The sequence below is a fragment of the Sphaerodactylus townsendi genome, linkage group LG03 (assembly GCF_021028975.2).
Source record: "Sphaerodactylus townsendi isolate TG3544 linkage group LG03, MPM_Stown_v2.3, whole genome shotgun sequence".
Classification (NCBI taxonomy): Eukaryota; Metazoa; Chordata; class Lepidosauria; order Squamata; family Sphaerodactylidae; genus Sphaerodactylus; species Sphaerodactylus townsendi.
This window is the reverse complement of record NC_059427.1, coordinates 51,211,950-51,225,883: the sequence shown is the minus strand read 5'-3', so window position 1 is coordinate 51,225,883 and position 13,934 is coordinate 51,211,950. Positions and strand designations below refer to the sequence as shown.

Genomic DNA, 13,934 nt, shown 5'->3' with positions numbered 1-13,934 from the left:
TCTGTTCCTCCAGCTATGAAATGGGGATGGCTTTTAACTTCATCTTAAGGATTCAGGAAGATTAGATTCTTAATGTTTGTGCAAAGTCTCATTAAGTTCTGAACTGCTGATAATCCCCCCCCCCCCCCCCCCCCCCAATATGACAAGATGATTAATGAGAGTTGTTGTGAAGACCAAGCCTGCATTATGGCAGGTAATTTTTTGCTTTTGGAATTTAAGATAGTTTATCTGAACCCTATCAGCAGGAGAATTAATTTCTAAACACTTGCATTAAGAGTTCACTTCATTACCAAAGGGAGGGACTGGAAGGTATTTTCTTCAGTGGTACTAGTCCTACCTCAAGAGTGTGATGCTGGCGGACTATTGCTTTGCCCCTTGACCTTTGACCTCAGGTTCCCCAAGGTTCCATCTTGTACCCCATGCTTTTCAGCATCCATGTAAAGCTGCTGGAGAGGTCATCTGGAATTTTGGGCTGAACTGATGCCAATATGCAAATAATAGCTCTATTGCAAGCTACCAGCAGATCCTATGGGAGCTGCGGAAACCCTGAATACATGTCTGGAGGCAGTTCTGGAATGGATGCAGGCTAACAAGCTGAAACTTAATCTTGACAGAATAGAGGTGCTACAGGTCTGACTCAGAAAATGGGTTGTCCCCTGTTCTGAATGATGTGCTTCTCCTTAAGGGAGCAAGTTTGTAGCCTGTGGGTTGAATAAACAGGTGGTAGCAGTGGCCAGGAGTGCCTTTCAGCGGCTTTGACTGGTGAACCAATTGCAGTTGTTCCTGGGCAGAAAAGATGTTGCCACTGTGGTGCATGTGCTGGTAACATCTATATTAGATTACCACAATCTGCTCTAAGCGGGGCTGCCCTTGAAGATTGTCCCAAAGTTACAATTGTTACAGACTGCTGCAACCTGAGTGTTGACTGGAGTGAGTCGTAAAGACCATATCACTGTTGTCTTGTTCCACCTACACTGGCTTCCTGTTGGGGCTCAATTCAAGGTGCTGTTATTGATCCTGCGTGGCCTGGAACCAACGTACCTTAAAGGCTGCTTTCTCCCAAACAAATGTACCTGCTCACTCCAATTTTTCTTGGAGTCCTTGCTTCAGTTGAGGCTAGACAGCCTTGAGAAAAGGCCTTCTTTGTTATGGCATCAAAACTTTGGAACTCCTTCCCCAGGGAGATTTTTCTGTGTCCCTCTGTCAGTGTGTCTTGCCAGCAGATAAAGATTTTTGTTAGTCATACCCTCAATAATGATTTTTGATCCTCCTACAATTGTTTGTGTTTTTAACTGAGTTTTATATTTTTAACATTTAAATGTCTTGGTGTCTCTAGGCCCACAGCCTTGTGGAGAGTCGCTGCCAGTTCACTCATTGTTGAGGCTGGAGCGCCACTGTGTGGCCACACTGGGAACTATTCATACTAATCGAAGACGACTTGAAGTAGTTCAAATGGCTTTTAATTGGCAGGGCTGGAATCGTTACTTCATTGTATCTGCAGGACTGACTGCAGGCCCTGGTGATGCTTTGGCCTCTGCTCTCTGCCAGTTGGCATGCCAGAAACACATGCTGGCTTCTGATGCACCTTGGCTTGCAGGAGTGGTGATGATGTTGTCCCCAGAGGGGAAAAAAATCCTTAGAACCACCACCATTAGAGAGTCAGTGTGGTTAGAATGTAGAACATGGACTAGGGAGACCTGGGTTCAAATTCCTGCTTCAGCTGTGGAGCTCACTGGGTGACCTTGGGCAGGCCACTGTCTTGGTCAGCCTGGCCTATCTTGTAAAAACAGGGTCACTGCATCAATGTATGCCTCCCTACTCCTTGGGAAGAAAAGATGACATAGGAAAGTGAGGAATCTGTCTGTTTGATTTATAGGACAATGGGCTTCTTTGTCAGTGGGCTCAGGGCAGCCTATTGACAGCATTTATAACCTGCCTTTCTCCCCTCAACAGGGCCATCAAGGCAGCTAACAGATTGAAAACATACGTAGCAAAAACATATAATTAAAACAACTAAAACCAACCTAAAATACAGACACAAATACATTAAAACAGCAGTTGAAATATAGGGCAGGAAGGAGGAATCACTGAGGGAACATTAGGTTACATAAAACAGAAAAAAAGGCTTGACTCCCTGGAGGGCAGCAGGAGGAGAGAACAGACAAGTCTCTCTGAGGAAAGAGTTCCAGAATTTTGGTGCCATGATTGAGAAGGCCCTGTCCCAGGTTGTCAACTGCCTAATCTTACAAGATCAGAGTATCTGGAGAAGGGCCTCAGAAGATGGACATAGTGGTTGGGTATGCTTGTAAGGGAGTTGGCAGTTCTTTAGGTATATTGGTCCCAATCTCTATAGGGCTTTCAGGGGCAATATCAGCACCTTGCATAGTGCCCAGAAATGAATTGGGAGCTGATATGGTCAATGCCAGTCACAACAGTCAACATCCTGTCTGCATCATTCTGTACCAAATGACGTTTTTGAACACTTTTCAAGAGCAGTCCCCTGTTGTGTGCATTACAGTAATCTAATCTACATTAGAATAAACTAATGTCTTTCTGATGAGCTTTTCATATTCCTGCTTAGGCACTGTAGTGCTGTTTTCCAGCAGAGTTCAGTGACTTTTAGTTTTGCTTTAGAAAAGCAGTTCTTTTCCTGCAAATTAGTATTGCGTGAGAGAAACAGTCTAATTTAAGTAACTGTAATGGCATGGACCATAATCAAGCCAAAATTAAGCACTTTGAAGACGCGTTGATTTACTTTGTGGATTTAAGCACACATTTTGCTTTTTGACTGAAAAAGGTTATGGGATGCAAAAGTATTTTACATCAGCTGGACTGAGCATTAGGTGTGGGCATTCAGATAATCTGAAATGGGAAAAAAAACCTAGAAGAAATCTATTTCAGTTTTGTTTTGTTTTTGCAGGGAGGGGTTGCTTGAAAAGAACCCTGGGCTATTTGGCTCTGCCAAATAGTCTGGTGCCAGAAAAGCTGACTTTCGGAGCTACTTGCAAGGCTCCTGACCCCCGCAGGTCGGAAAGGCTCCTGACGTGACCCCCGCAGGCAGCAATTCTGGTTGAAACACAGTGGGCTTGGCAGGCAGCTCTGTCACATAGCCTTCCAAGCCCCTAGCCTTCTTCTCTTTGAGAACTGGGTTTTACATGCAGAAAAGTTTATCACCCTGAAAAGTACATCCCCCCACTTCTTTTTCTTGTTAATGATTACAGGTCTGAGCCAAAGATCCTCTTCTCCTATAAGTGCCAGGTGGATGAATCTGAGGATGTTGATGTGCACCTCCCGCATGCCTATGGTGTGGCCAAGAAAGAAGGTGTGGATTCCAGCTTCTATTCCAGTACCCAGATCGACACCACAGCATACCTGGATGATATTGCTTCCATGCCCTACCATGTGGGCAGCATCAACAGTGTGGACAGTGACCGCTGGAAAGCCATCAATTCCTAAGGCAAACCCGGTTCCCTTTTTTTTTTTTTGAAGAAAGCATCTCTCTTGGACTCCTGAGCTTTGTCACACGTTTGCCCTTGGAATTCTTTAAAGTGTTGTCCTTTTTTCCTTTGAGGATTTTAAATATATATATCCACACAGACATCCAGCATGGAAGAAGAATCAGCTACAGTGGCCTTCCCAGAAGCCAGGTCTTGTGTTCATGCCAGAAAAAGCCCAGGCCAGCTTTATTTCAAAATGCATAAATATTAAATCTTTCGTATTGAACATTCTAAATACATGTAATTAGATATGACGGCAACCTTTTATTGAAGGTGAAACGTGCGTACAGCCTGGAGTTCTTGACTCTTCAACTGAACATAAAGCTGGACAAGTTTTTCATGTTTCACTTGGCTTTATTCCTGAATGTTCATGTTCTTGCCAAGACTAAGCCCCCCCTCCCCCCCGTCCCCCCGCAGAATGCTGTTTGGAAAATAAGTCAGGGGATGATGAGACTGATCCCTAGATCTCCGGCAGAGGCAGTTGGGTGGGATTTGTGACACAGGAAAACTTTGGATGCTGTTTATGGAAAGATTTGCTAAGTATTCCCATAATTCATCCCGGGGGAGGAGCGTTTTTGTGTGCGTGTGCATAATAAATATATATTTATAATATACATCCTGGATATTGCAAAAGAGGAAAAGCAGCCAGCAGGGAAAGCTGTCCACGGAGCTTGTTGCTGTGCAGTTGAATCTGTGTGATTGGTAGATGGGCAGCCATGGATTTTGTACGCTGAATTGGGGTTGTGTTTAAAGGTAAAACTTAGCCAAGAGAGACTTCTAGAGAAGTGATTTGCAGTTTAATGCTGGCTGAACTCCAGAGCCAGTGGGACTAGAAAGGGAAGAGTTGGCTAAAACTCTCCAGCTCCAAAAGTGCTCCAAAGTACTGGATGAGTGGAAGTATGCTGGTAAGCCACGCATTGAAATGTTGTCATTGATGATAGGATTGACAACTAAGTGAAATACAGAACTGCAATAATGTGGATTCCAAAGCTGGAAGCATGCTGTTTTGTGGGTGCTCTGTTTCTTCTTTCTAGGCTTCTACTGCAAAGTATAGATGAAACTTCCTTGAACTTGGCTTGAGGTTCTCGTTGTATGTGTTTTGCTCAAATCTGACTAGCCTTTTCCACAGCCTACAGTTCCAAGTAGCTGACTGTTTCCTTGGCAGTCAAGGTAATCAGTAACCTGAGGCTTGTCTGTGAGATCAGTGACATGAAAGAGGGTTATTCTCCAGTAATAATGGAGATGTTCTTGATTCCATACAGGAAACAAGAGAAATCGGGAGTAGAGGAACCCTAGTCCCTGATTCTGAAGGATATCTGTATAGGAATGCCTGGCTTTCATCACCATGTTCCCTCATTGTGTAAATAAGCAAAAGATGAAGAAGAGGAAAGGAACGCTTACCCTTGGGTGTAATAGGGGTATATTTGTTTGATCTGAAGTGGCCTAGGGGGCAAGTGGTGACACAGTTAATTTTACAGTTCCTGGAATTGAGAGTGCCTGATGCTGAAGAAGCAAGATTACCTGAGGAACACTCACAAATTTCTCATTTGCTGTTGCAGCTGCTAATATTTGGAATTGGTTAGCACTATAAATATTCAATTCCGATATATATATATATATGTTTTGGATAAGTTAATGCAAATGCAGAGGATTATTGCAGTCACCATATTTGCTGCTGCCCCAATTTGGCCTTTAGTAAATGGTGACTTCTGAAATGGTGTTACTCATTTAGGCTTACTGGTTTTAGAGATGTCACCTCTTGGGTGAGGTGTTTTTTAGGCTTTTGCTGTGTGTGTTCATTAAGTACTTGGCAGGGATGGTCGGGCCTACCCACTGTCTGTCTCTGACTCATGTACATACTTACACACCCTCTATAATGCAGTGGATAGAAGGCAGAACTTGGCAATGGGGCAGTCATGGGAGATGTGATGTGGGTTGGTTGTTATCCAACCATGTGTTCAGATGTGCCTGTCCCTTTTATAATGTCTTGTCATCCTGAAATGAGCCAGTTCTTTCCATTGACCACAAGGCACTAGATGGGGAAGAGTTCTACCGTTTAAAGTATTTTTTCCTATCCCTATTCAACTGGAATTATAGATTCTTCCCTTGAGTAAGGAGGTTCATATATCTTGGGGAAATGCTGGTAACCAGACAGTGTAGGGATCCTTAGCATCAAAACACAATGTCCTTGGCTTTCTTACATTTCTTCAAGGAATGTTTATATATGCCTCTTCCTTCAATCTATAGAAAATACAAAGTACTCCAACTATAAAGATAGATTCCTTCAGCGATGTGAATTGGAATGAGTCTGAATTTGGGCCATAGTTTGCCAACCATGGTGTGTCAAATGATGACCTATCATTGGAACTGTGTTTGGTTCTTCCACTGTATTGGCCCAATCCTATTGAGGCGGGGGCAGGCAGAACAGGCTGAAGGAGGTGACTGGCATAAGAGGCACTCTCTCACCAACTGACAGAGCAAAGGCACTGGTGGCCAGACCCTCCTTAGCACTGTGGGCAGGAGTGTTCCCAGGGATTTAGGACCTGGGATTTAGGGTCAGGAATGCAACAGCTGAGGCCATGGAACTGGTATAACTTCATGTAGTCCTATGGAGGGTTTTCAGGTGGCTGGGGTTTTTTAGCTGCCTCCACGCCCCCCCCCCCCCCCATCTGCCTGAAAGCCCTCTGGAGGCAACGGGGCAGAGCAGCAGCAGCACCATCCCCAGTCACTGGAGGCTTTTGGATTGGGCTGCCTGTCTCTTTTTGCCTCCTCTTAAACTTCAGTATGTACAATGTATGTTGTCTGTCTCTGCTGCTAAGGAGTTTCTGCACTAAGTGGAGGAATTGTCTCCGTCCAAGCATTGAGGTTTATATGGGTATATAAAAAATGCCTCCCATGGCCCAGCATGCAATTTGATTCGTGAGCAGGCATGAGTGAATGTGTGTGAATATGCTGTGTGTTCTGTGTGATGGGAGGGGATTGAAAATAGAATAATGTATATTTTTGTCTGTAAAATAAATGAACTTTGACATAAACCATGTGACGTCCTTTCTCTCATAAAACAGACTTACTGTGTGTGTGTTTGCGTGGCAGGATGTTACAGTTTTACTGCACTGTGATTCTCTCCGACCCAAGTAAAAGAAGCCTGCAAATTCTTCTCCTCAAAATGAGACCAACTATGAGTTTTCAATTTTTTAAAAAATGGCTATCTTTTTAAAGAGCAGAAGGGAAGTGATGCAGAGATGGAATGACAATCTGTTTTAATATAACTGGCTCTCCTTGCTGTTTCTGCTTGAAAAAATAGCCTACAAGGGAATTATATCCCTCTTCTTCAATTGCTCCAAGAAATACCTGGCCTTTTTGCAGTGCTTTTGTGTAGCATCCCAAACAAAGCGACTTTTCCTAGTGCCACTTGCCTGATACTGTCATGTTTCACATTCACACACCGAGTATGTTTGAAATGAGCAGCCCTACTGAGTGACTGTGCATGCAACTTGCTCATTATGGGATACTGACCTGATGGATTTCCTCCTACCCAACATGATGTGTGAATCATGGCTCCATGACTGATTGTTTATGAAGTCACTCAAAATTTTATTTACCGTCGTGGAGTAAAAGGCTTTATATGACAGAAGAAAAGTGGGATACATAGTACATACCTTTTATTTTCTTTCCTTCCAAAAATTGTCTTTATTATTTTCCCAAATGGAGATGCCCATGATGCCACACCCAGAGACTGGTTGATAAGCTTGTTTATTGGTATGTGAAGAACAAGCAATAATAAAAATGAAAAATAGATCAGTCCTAAAGATGTAATCTCTGGTGAGAGCTTTGTGACTTGAGGGCCAATTCACATACTGCTTGCTTAAGGGTAATCCTGTGCCTGGTTTCTGATGAAAGAGAGATATGCTATGCATTATGCATCTAAATTATTTGCCTGCTTATAACTTTGTATGCTTCTGAATTGAGCGCCTAATTATTTATATTCTGCCTTGTTGAAGTGCCTAAGGCAGCTAATAATCAAAAACACAAAATACAATGAAATGGTAATTGAATTAGTGGTGCTGGGGAAGTAATAGCAATCATCCCTTCTATTAATTGATATATTTCCCCATTCAACTTACTCAGGAAGGCCTGTAGGGTGTGACACCAATCTCACCTAGAAGAGCAGCTTCAGGGTTTGGTGGAGGGGAAAGGTGAAAAGTTGTTCTTATAGGATCCTGCTAACGTGACCTTACAGCAGCTTTCACTAAGGAAAGATTCTCCTATTGATCTCCAAACTTGGACAGGTTAATAGGGTTTGATGGAAGAAGCATACCCTTATCAGGAAGCAATTTTCCTCCAAGCCAGATTGGCTACAGGTTTTGGAGGGATTTTTTGCCATCTTCCGTGCATGGAACAAGGTGTAGAACAATCTGCTATGCAAATGGGCCACCTTGTTAGGCGACCAATATGAATTAGGTCTTCTGTCTTTGTCAATCAGCTATGTACATAGACTACCATTCTGAAAACTCTTCCCTGGGATTAAGCCTCATTGAATTATACTGCTCTCATGGTGCAGGGAAAATAACCTGGTTCTTAACACTAACAAGACAAAGGAGCTCATAGTGGACTATAGAAGGAATACCTCAGAAATTCAGCCCTTGACTATAAATGGAGATCAAGTGGAGCGGGTGGCTAGTTTTAAATTTCTGGGCGTTATGATTAAAGAGGATTTGACCTGGGGAGTACAGACTGCCGCGGTGGTTAAGAAAGCCCAGCAAAGACTGTACTATCTGAGACTTTTAAGGAAGCAGCAACTGGATGGAAAACTCCTGGTGTCCTTTTACCGCTGTGCTATAGAGAGTGTCCTAACCTACTGCATCTGTGTATGGTTCTCCAGTTGCACAGTGGCGAATAGGAAGGCGCTCCAAAGGGTGATCACCACTGCACAAAGGATTATCGGCTGCCCTCTCCCCTCCTTGGAAGAAATCTATAATGCCCGAAGCCTAAATAAAGCCCAAAATATTCTGAGGGACCCGTCTCATCCAGCACACTCTCTTTTTAAACTGCTACCATCTGGCAGACGATACAGGGCCCTCAGAACTAGGACAAAGAGGTTTAGAGACAGCTTCTACTCTAGAGCTGTGGCTATGCTAAACTCCGCTGCTTCATATTGATGTATTTGGGGCTGTGTAGGGATGGGTGGAGGATGATGATGTATGAGTCTGAAATTGTGTGCATCGAGGAATGCTGCTGTAAATTTCGTTGTGCGTGCACAATGACAATAAAATGCTTATGCTTATACAGGACTCGATCTGTTTAGGGTAATTCCAGTTATGACTAAACTAGCAATAAAGCCTGTTGTGTGAAAAAATACAATGGGCTTTACAAAACTGTAATGGTCATGGTAGGGTGGCCTACCCTCTCCACTCACACAGCTCTTTTAAAAATGAGTTGCTAATATAAACTTGCCTTTTAATTAATATAAAGAAGGGCACAATTCAAGAGTATCTGTATGATGCATTTCAGTTAGGAAGTCCATTAAAATATTTCCAAAGGTCATTAACAGGGTAAGGTTGTTGGTATTCCAGCACATCAAGCAGAAGGGCAGAAAGGGAGTTGCTGGGTAATATAAATTGAACAACCTAGAGGGTTTATTGATCCTGGTACTGAAGTGGATTTGCTGATTGGCAGAACTGCATTGGCAAATGCCTGCCAGTGCACTGACTTGGTGGTCTGGAATGGGCTTTTTGTATCCTACAGAACAAGCAACACCATGGCCATCCAGATTCCCCATGTTTACTGCTTTATTTGAGGGCTTGTGTTTGTGGGCCTTCTTTATCTTTTGTCTCTATATTGCTAATGTGTGTGTAAGCTGTGTATGTCAAGGGTCCACCCTGGCCATTCTCACCATCTGCTTTCTTGTGTTGCCTGATGAAGCACCTGTGTTTACCACATTTACCTTCACTTACTTTTTTTTGAGGGGGGGAGGACAAATGTATCTCTCCGCCTATATGTTTGAAATTTGGCAGCATCCAGTCACTGAATGCCACAATTCTTGACAGTTTCATCCAGTTAGATGGAAAATACAAGTTCTAGTTTCCAATGAAAGCAAATGATAGAATAAAAAAGGACATATGTATTTAGTAAACATTTTTTGTAATGAATTGAGATAAAACTTTGTATTTATTGCAGTATAATGTTTAGAGTTAGGTAGATCAATTTCAGGAAGAATCCTCTCTCTAATAACCAGGAACCTACCCAGCTTTCACTTCTTGTTCATATAGTAGTAGTTTATTTTCAAATTACCTTTGACCTGTTGTTTGACCCTTAAATCCTCCTTTCTAAACACCAGAGAACAGTTGAAGTAACTTTTCTGAGCCAAAATAAATTCTGTCCACATTTCCATTTTCCTTTTCTTGCCGCTCACTGTGCACAAAGGGATAGAGGGCAAAAAATTGATTCTTATAATTGTTTCATTCACTTCTATGAATGAGGGGGTGCATAAAGTACTTTTAAAATTGAGATAACTGATTTTTTAAAATGCCAGTTAGAGAAGATATTGGTGTTAAAGTGAACCCTGAATTACATGCAAAATTTTCTTGAATAAATCTCGAGGCCCAGCATCAAAAGAGGACAAGTAATAATTATTGGGAGAAATTATTAATATTGATGACTCCATAGGCATTTATTGTTGCATTATTCTTCCCAGTCAGTAACTTTCTTCTGTGCCAGGATGCTTGAGCTAGACAAGTAAAATTGACTCTTTCCCATTTTGAACAACCAACCCCAACCTGTCAATCAATACTCCAATACGTTATATTTAGCTAGAGACTACTAATGCAGAAATTAACTTTGCACTTCTCATCTTGATTCAAAATGAATAAAATAGTGTGGCTGCAATTTTAAAAAACAAAATAAAAATACAAACTGTCTGTGACCAAAGACCTCGCTGTATGCTCCTAAGTAGTATCCTGTTCTCTTCAGTTGCAAATTGAGTGTGCTTATTGTAGCAACTACTTAGAAGCATATTTATGAATTGTGAAAAGGCTGGATGTAAAGAGCAGGAACTTTGTTTCAAATCAAGGATTTAACCCCTCCCCCCATGGTTTTAAATCATCTTGACTAAAATCAACCCTTTTCATTTTGAGTTCAAGGTTTTCTTTTAATTATGTTTTTTGTGTTTAATAAATAATGGAAATTGCCTTATGGTGGTTGCTATGGTAAAGCGGGCCAAAGTCTCTTTATAGACAAAACAAAAAGACTCCCTAAACCTGCAATTAGCCACTTCATGTTTTTTAAACAGATAACAAGTGCTCTATTATTTTTCATTGGAGGCAGGCAGCCTTCATTAGAATACAACTGCGGAATATTTCTGGTTCAAAAGCACCATGTGTTTGGAAAGTTTGCTTTTATTTATTCCTTTACAGCTATAGTTATGAGGGTGGTTTTTTTCTACTGTTTCTGAGAAGAAAGGTACAGTGGTGATGCAGTTGAACTTCTGTTGCTCCTTAAGGTAACGCATTCTGCTGGGAAAAGCCAGGACATGCTGGAGAGCCAGCATGGTGTAGCAGTTAAGAGCAGATGGATTCTAATATGGAGAACTGGGTTTGATTCCCCACTCCTCCACCTGAGTGGCAGAGGCTTATCTGGTGAACCAGATGTGTTTCTGCACTCCTACATTTCTGCTGGGTGACCTTGGGCTAGCTCAGGGGTAGGGAACCTGCGGCTCTCCAGATGTTCAGGAACTACAATTCCCATCAGCCTCTGTCAGCATGGCCAATTGGCTACAGCATGGCTACATCTTGCTTGACTGTTTCTTGACTGCTTGACTGCTTGACCAATTGGCCATGCTGGTAGGGGCTGATGGGAATTGTAGTTCCTGAACATCTGGAGAGCCGCAGGTTCCCTACCCCTGGGCTAGCTAGTCACAGAACTCTCTCAGCTCCACCCACCTGTGTCTGTTGGGGGGAGAGGAAGGGAAAGGAGCTTGTAAGCCACCGTGAGGTATAAATCCAAACTCCTCCTCTTTTTTTCTTCTTCATTGGTGGCAAAATTACTATTGTCTTATTTGGAATTAAGATAGTTTTCTTCCTCTAGGCTTTTTTCAAGCACAGACATGTATATCTGATTTTACTATTTCCCAATGTAGGTGTCTATTTTGTTATGTTCATTATTAGTTAAAAAGTTAAATGCCCTGACATAGATGGCCCAGTCTAGCCCAATCTTGGAAACTAAGCGGTGTCGGCCTTCGTTAGTGGGAGACAAAAGGGAAGTCCAGAATTGCTACAAAGAAGCAGGGAATGGCAAACTACCTCTATTCGTCTCTTGCCTTGAAAACCCGGCCTATGGGGTCACCATAGGCAGGCTGCAACATGTTGGCATCATTCATCATCCAGTTTAAAAAAATAAAAATATACAGCCTGTTTTGCAAATTATCAATAAGTATTGCTAAGACTGCCAATTCCAGCTTGGAAAATCCTGGAGACTTTGAGCTAGAGTTTGGGAGGGAGCTCAGCTCAGGAAGGATGTGATGCCATAGAGACCACCCCCGAAGCTGCCGCTTCCTCCAAGGAAACTGATCTCTGGAAGTCTGTCATAATTTTGGGCGAGTTCTACGTCACACCTGGAAGTTGGTAACTAACCCTAAGCACCAGAACCTAGAAAAAGAAACAAAAAATGCGACTGGAGATTAAAACTGTCATTCATATTTAGCTGGAAACACCAGCTCTTGCTTCAAGAATGATTTTAAATGAATTCATACAATTAGGATTTTCCTTATTGGTGTTAGAAGCTTACACCTGAAAGAGAGATTATTTCCCCCCTTTCTTTTTCTGTGTTGTCAAGTCACAACTGGCATAGGGTTTGCCATTGCTTGCCTCTGCTCTGTGTCATGATTCTGGTATTCCTTAGGGGTCACCTATCCAAATACTAACCAAGGTCAACCCTTCTTAGCTTCTGAGATCGAAGGAAGTCAGGCTAGCATGGGACTAACCAGGCCACGGTGTTTTCTCTTTCGATATATCCAAATCTCACCTGTGTGCGCTGTCCTGAATGGTAGATCATGCTGGGAAACTATGTAAATCAGATCAGACATTTTTAGAGTTGTGCTTCTGACTGTTATGCTTCATTACTGCGATAATTATCAGCACAGAGTCAGCAGGCACATGCCTGGAACTTCTGAAAGGCTTCAGGGGGCAGGGCATGGAGAAAAGGATGCTGATCAATCAATGTCACTTCTGCTGAAACCAAGTGTCACTGAAACTTCAGGATTTTGCTAATCTCACTGATTTTTGCCTGTGATGTCATTTCTGGAAGTGACTTTGAATGCATTGGTGACTTGTATTGACATATTTCTCCCCAATTTTTTCTTGCTGCTCATTTGAGTACTAGCAGGGAATGAGGGTACTTCAGCAGGGGGTTTGCCCTGTGAAAGTTGGCAAATGGCAGTCACAACTGTACTTGTCCATCATGTCTAAGTGAACAAACAATCACCTTATTGCAAGTTTAATCTGAGGAGAGTTTACAGGGAGGGCTGCTCAACCCTTTCCCCAAGGGCTATTTACCTGCATTGTTTCAGATGCATTTGCCCTCTAAAAATAGTATTGCATGTCTTTATTAAAATGTTTCATTTTCATTCATAGTCATATTTACTTGGAAGTCCCTTAGGAGTAGAGTGGCACATTTTGTTTATGGAGAGATCATAGCCATGTGAGTCTTAAACAACCTTATTTAGCAAGAAGGGAGGGCAGGGGGCTGAACTTTCACACTTGGTATTTATAAATTACTTGCTTTGCTGACCCTTCCACCAAGAAGTGCAGGGAAGCACTCACCATCTCTATTTTTTCCTCATAACAACTCTGAGGGGTGGGTTAGGCTATGCGTGAACCCATTAGGTCCAATATGGGGTCTTGAGCCTTCCTAACTGTAGTCCAGTATTTTAAGCACTACCATACACTGACTGTCTTTCTAAACTAAGATGAGGATCTTAGCCCTGGAAGGAGTTTGCAGGTAATCTAATGAAAAGTTACTCTAATCCCATTTATTTCAAAGCGTTTAGATTGGAATAATTCAGCACAGGATTGTACTGTTAATCCTACCTTCTTTCCCCAATTACCAACTGAGGTGTTTCAGCTAATACCTTGCTGAAATAATTGGATTTCCTCTCTATGGAAAGGTATTGCAGATTTTTTTTTCTGATTACATCACTCTCTGAAACAAAGCTGATATCAAACTTCTCTACTTGTAAGATATGTGGATTTGGATTATGGGCTGTGCAAGTCTGGCTTCTCTGTGTAGGTGTTTTTCCAACATGGCCTTCTTGCTGAAATGCAAGGTAGATTACAAAATAGACAAAACGAAAGCTAGACAATATGACATCCAATAAACAATGCAATATGAGTAGGATTGCAAAACTGGAAACAACACAAATAGAAAGCCATCTCAGGCAAAGGC

The 13,934-nt window shown here is 42.2% G+C and overlaps 1 protein-coding gene across 3 annotated transcripts in view; it reads left to right on the top strand.

Moving 5' to 3' along the window:
* Window positions 1–6,532, top strand: part of TPRA1 (transmembrane protein adipocyte associated 1) — a 30,695-nt gene extending 24,163 nt beyond the window's left edge. For 2 of the 3 annotated variants that reach the window (XM_048488398.1, XM_048488399.1), the window contains exon 11: window positions 3,222–6,532. In XM_048488398.1, coding sequence (XP_048344355.1) covers window positions 3,222–3,456 — 235 coding nt within the window. In that variant the 3' untranslated portion in view covers window positions 3,457–6,532. The remainder of the gene's footprint in view (window positions 1–3,221) is intronic. The other variant, XR_007243815.1, reaches the window with a different exon arrangement.
* The last annotated feature ends 7,402 nt before the right edge of the window (window positions 6,533–13,934 follow it).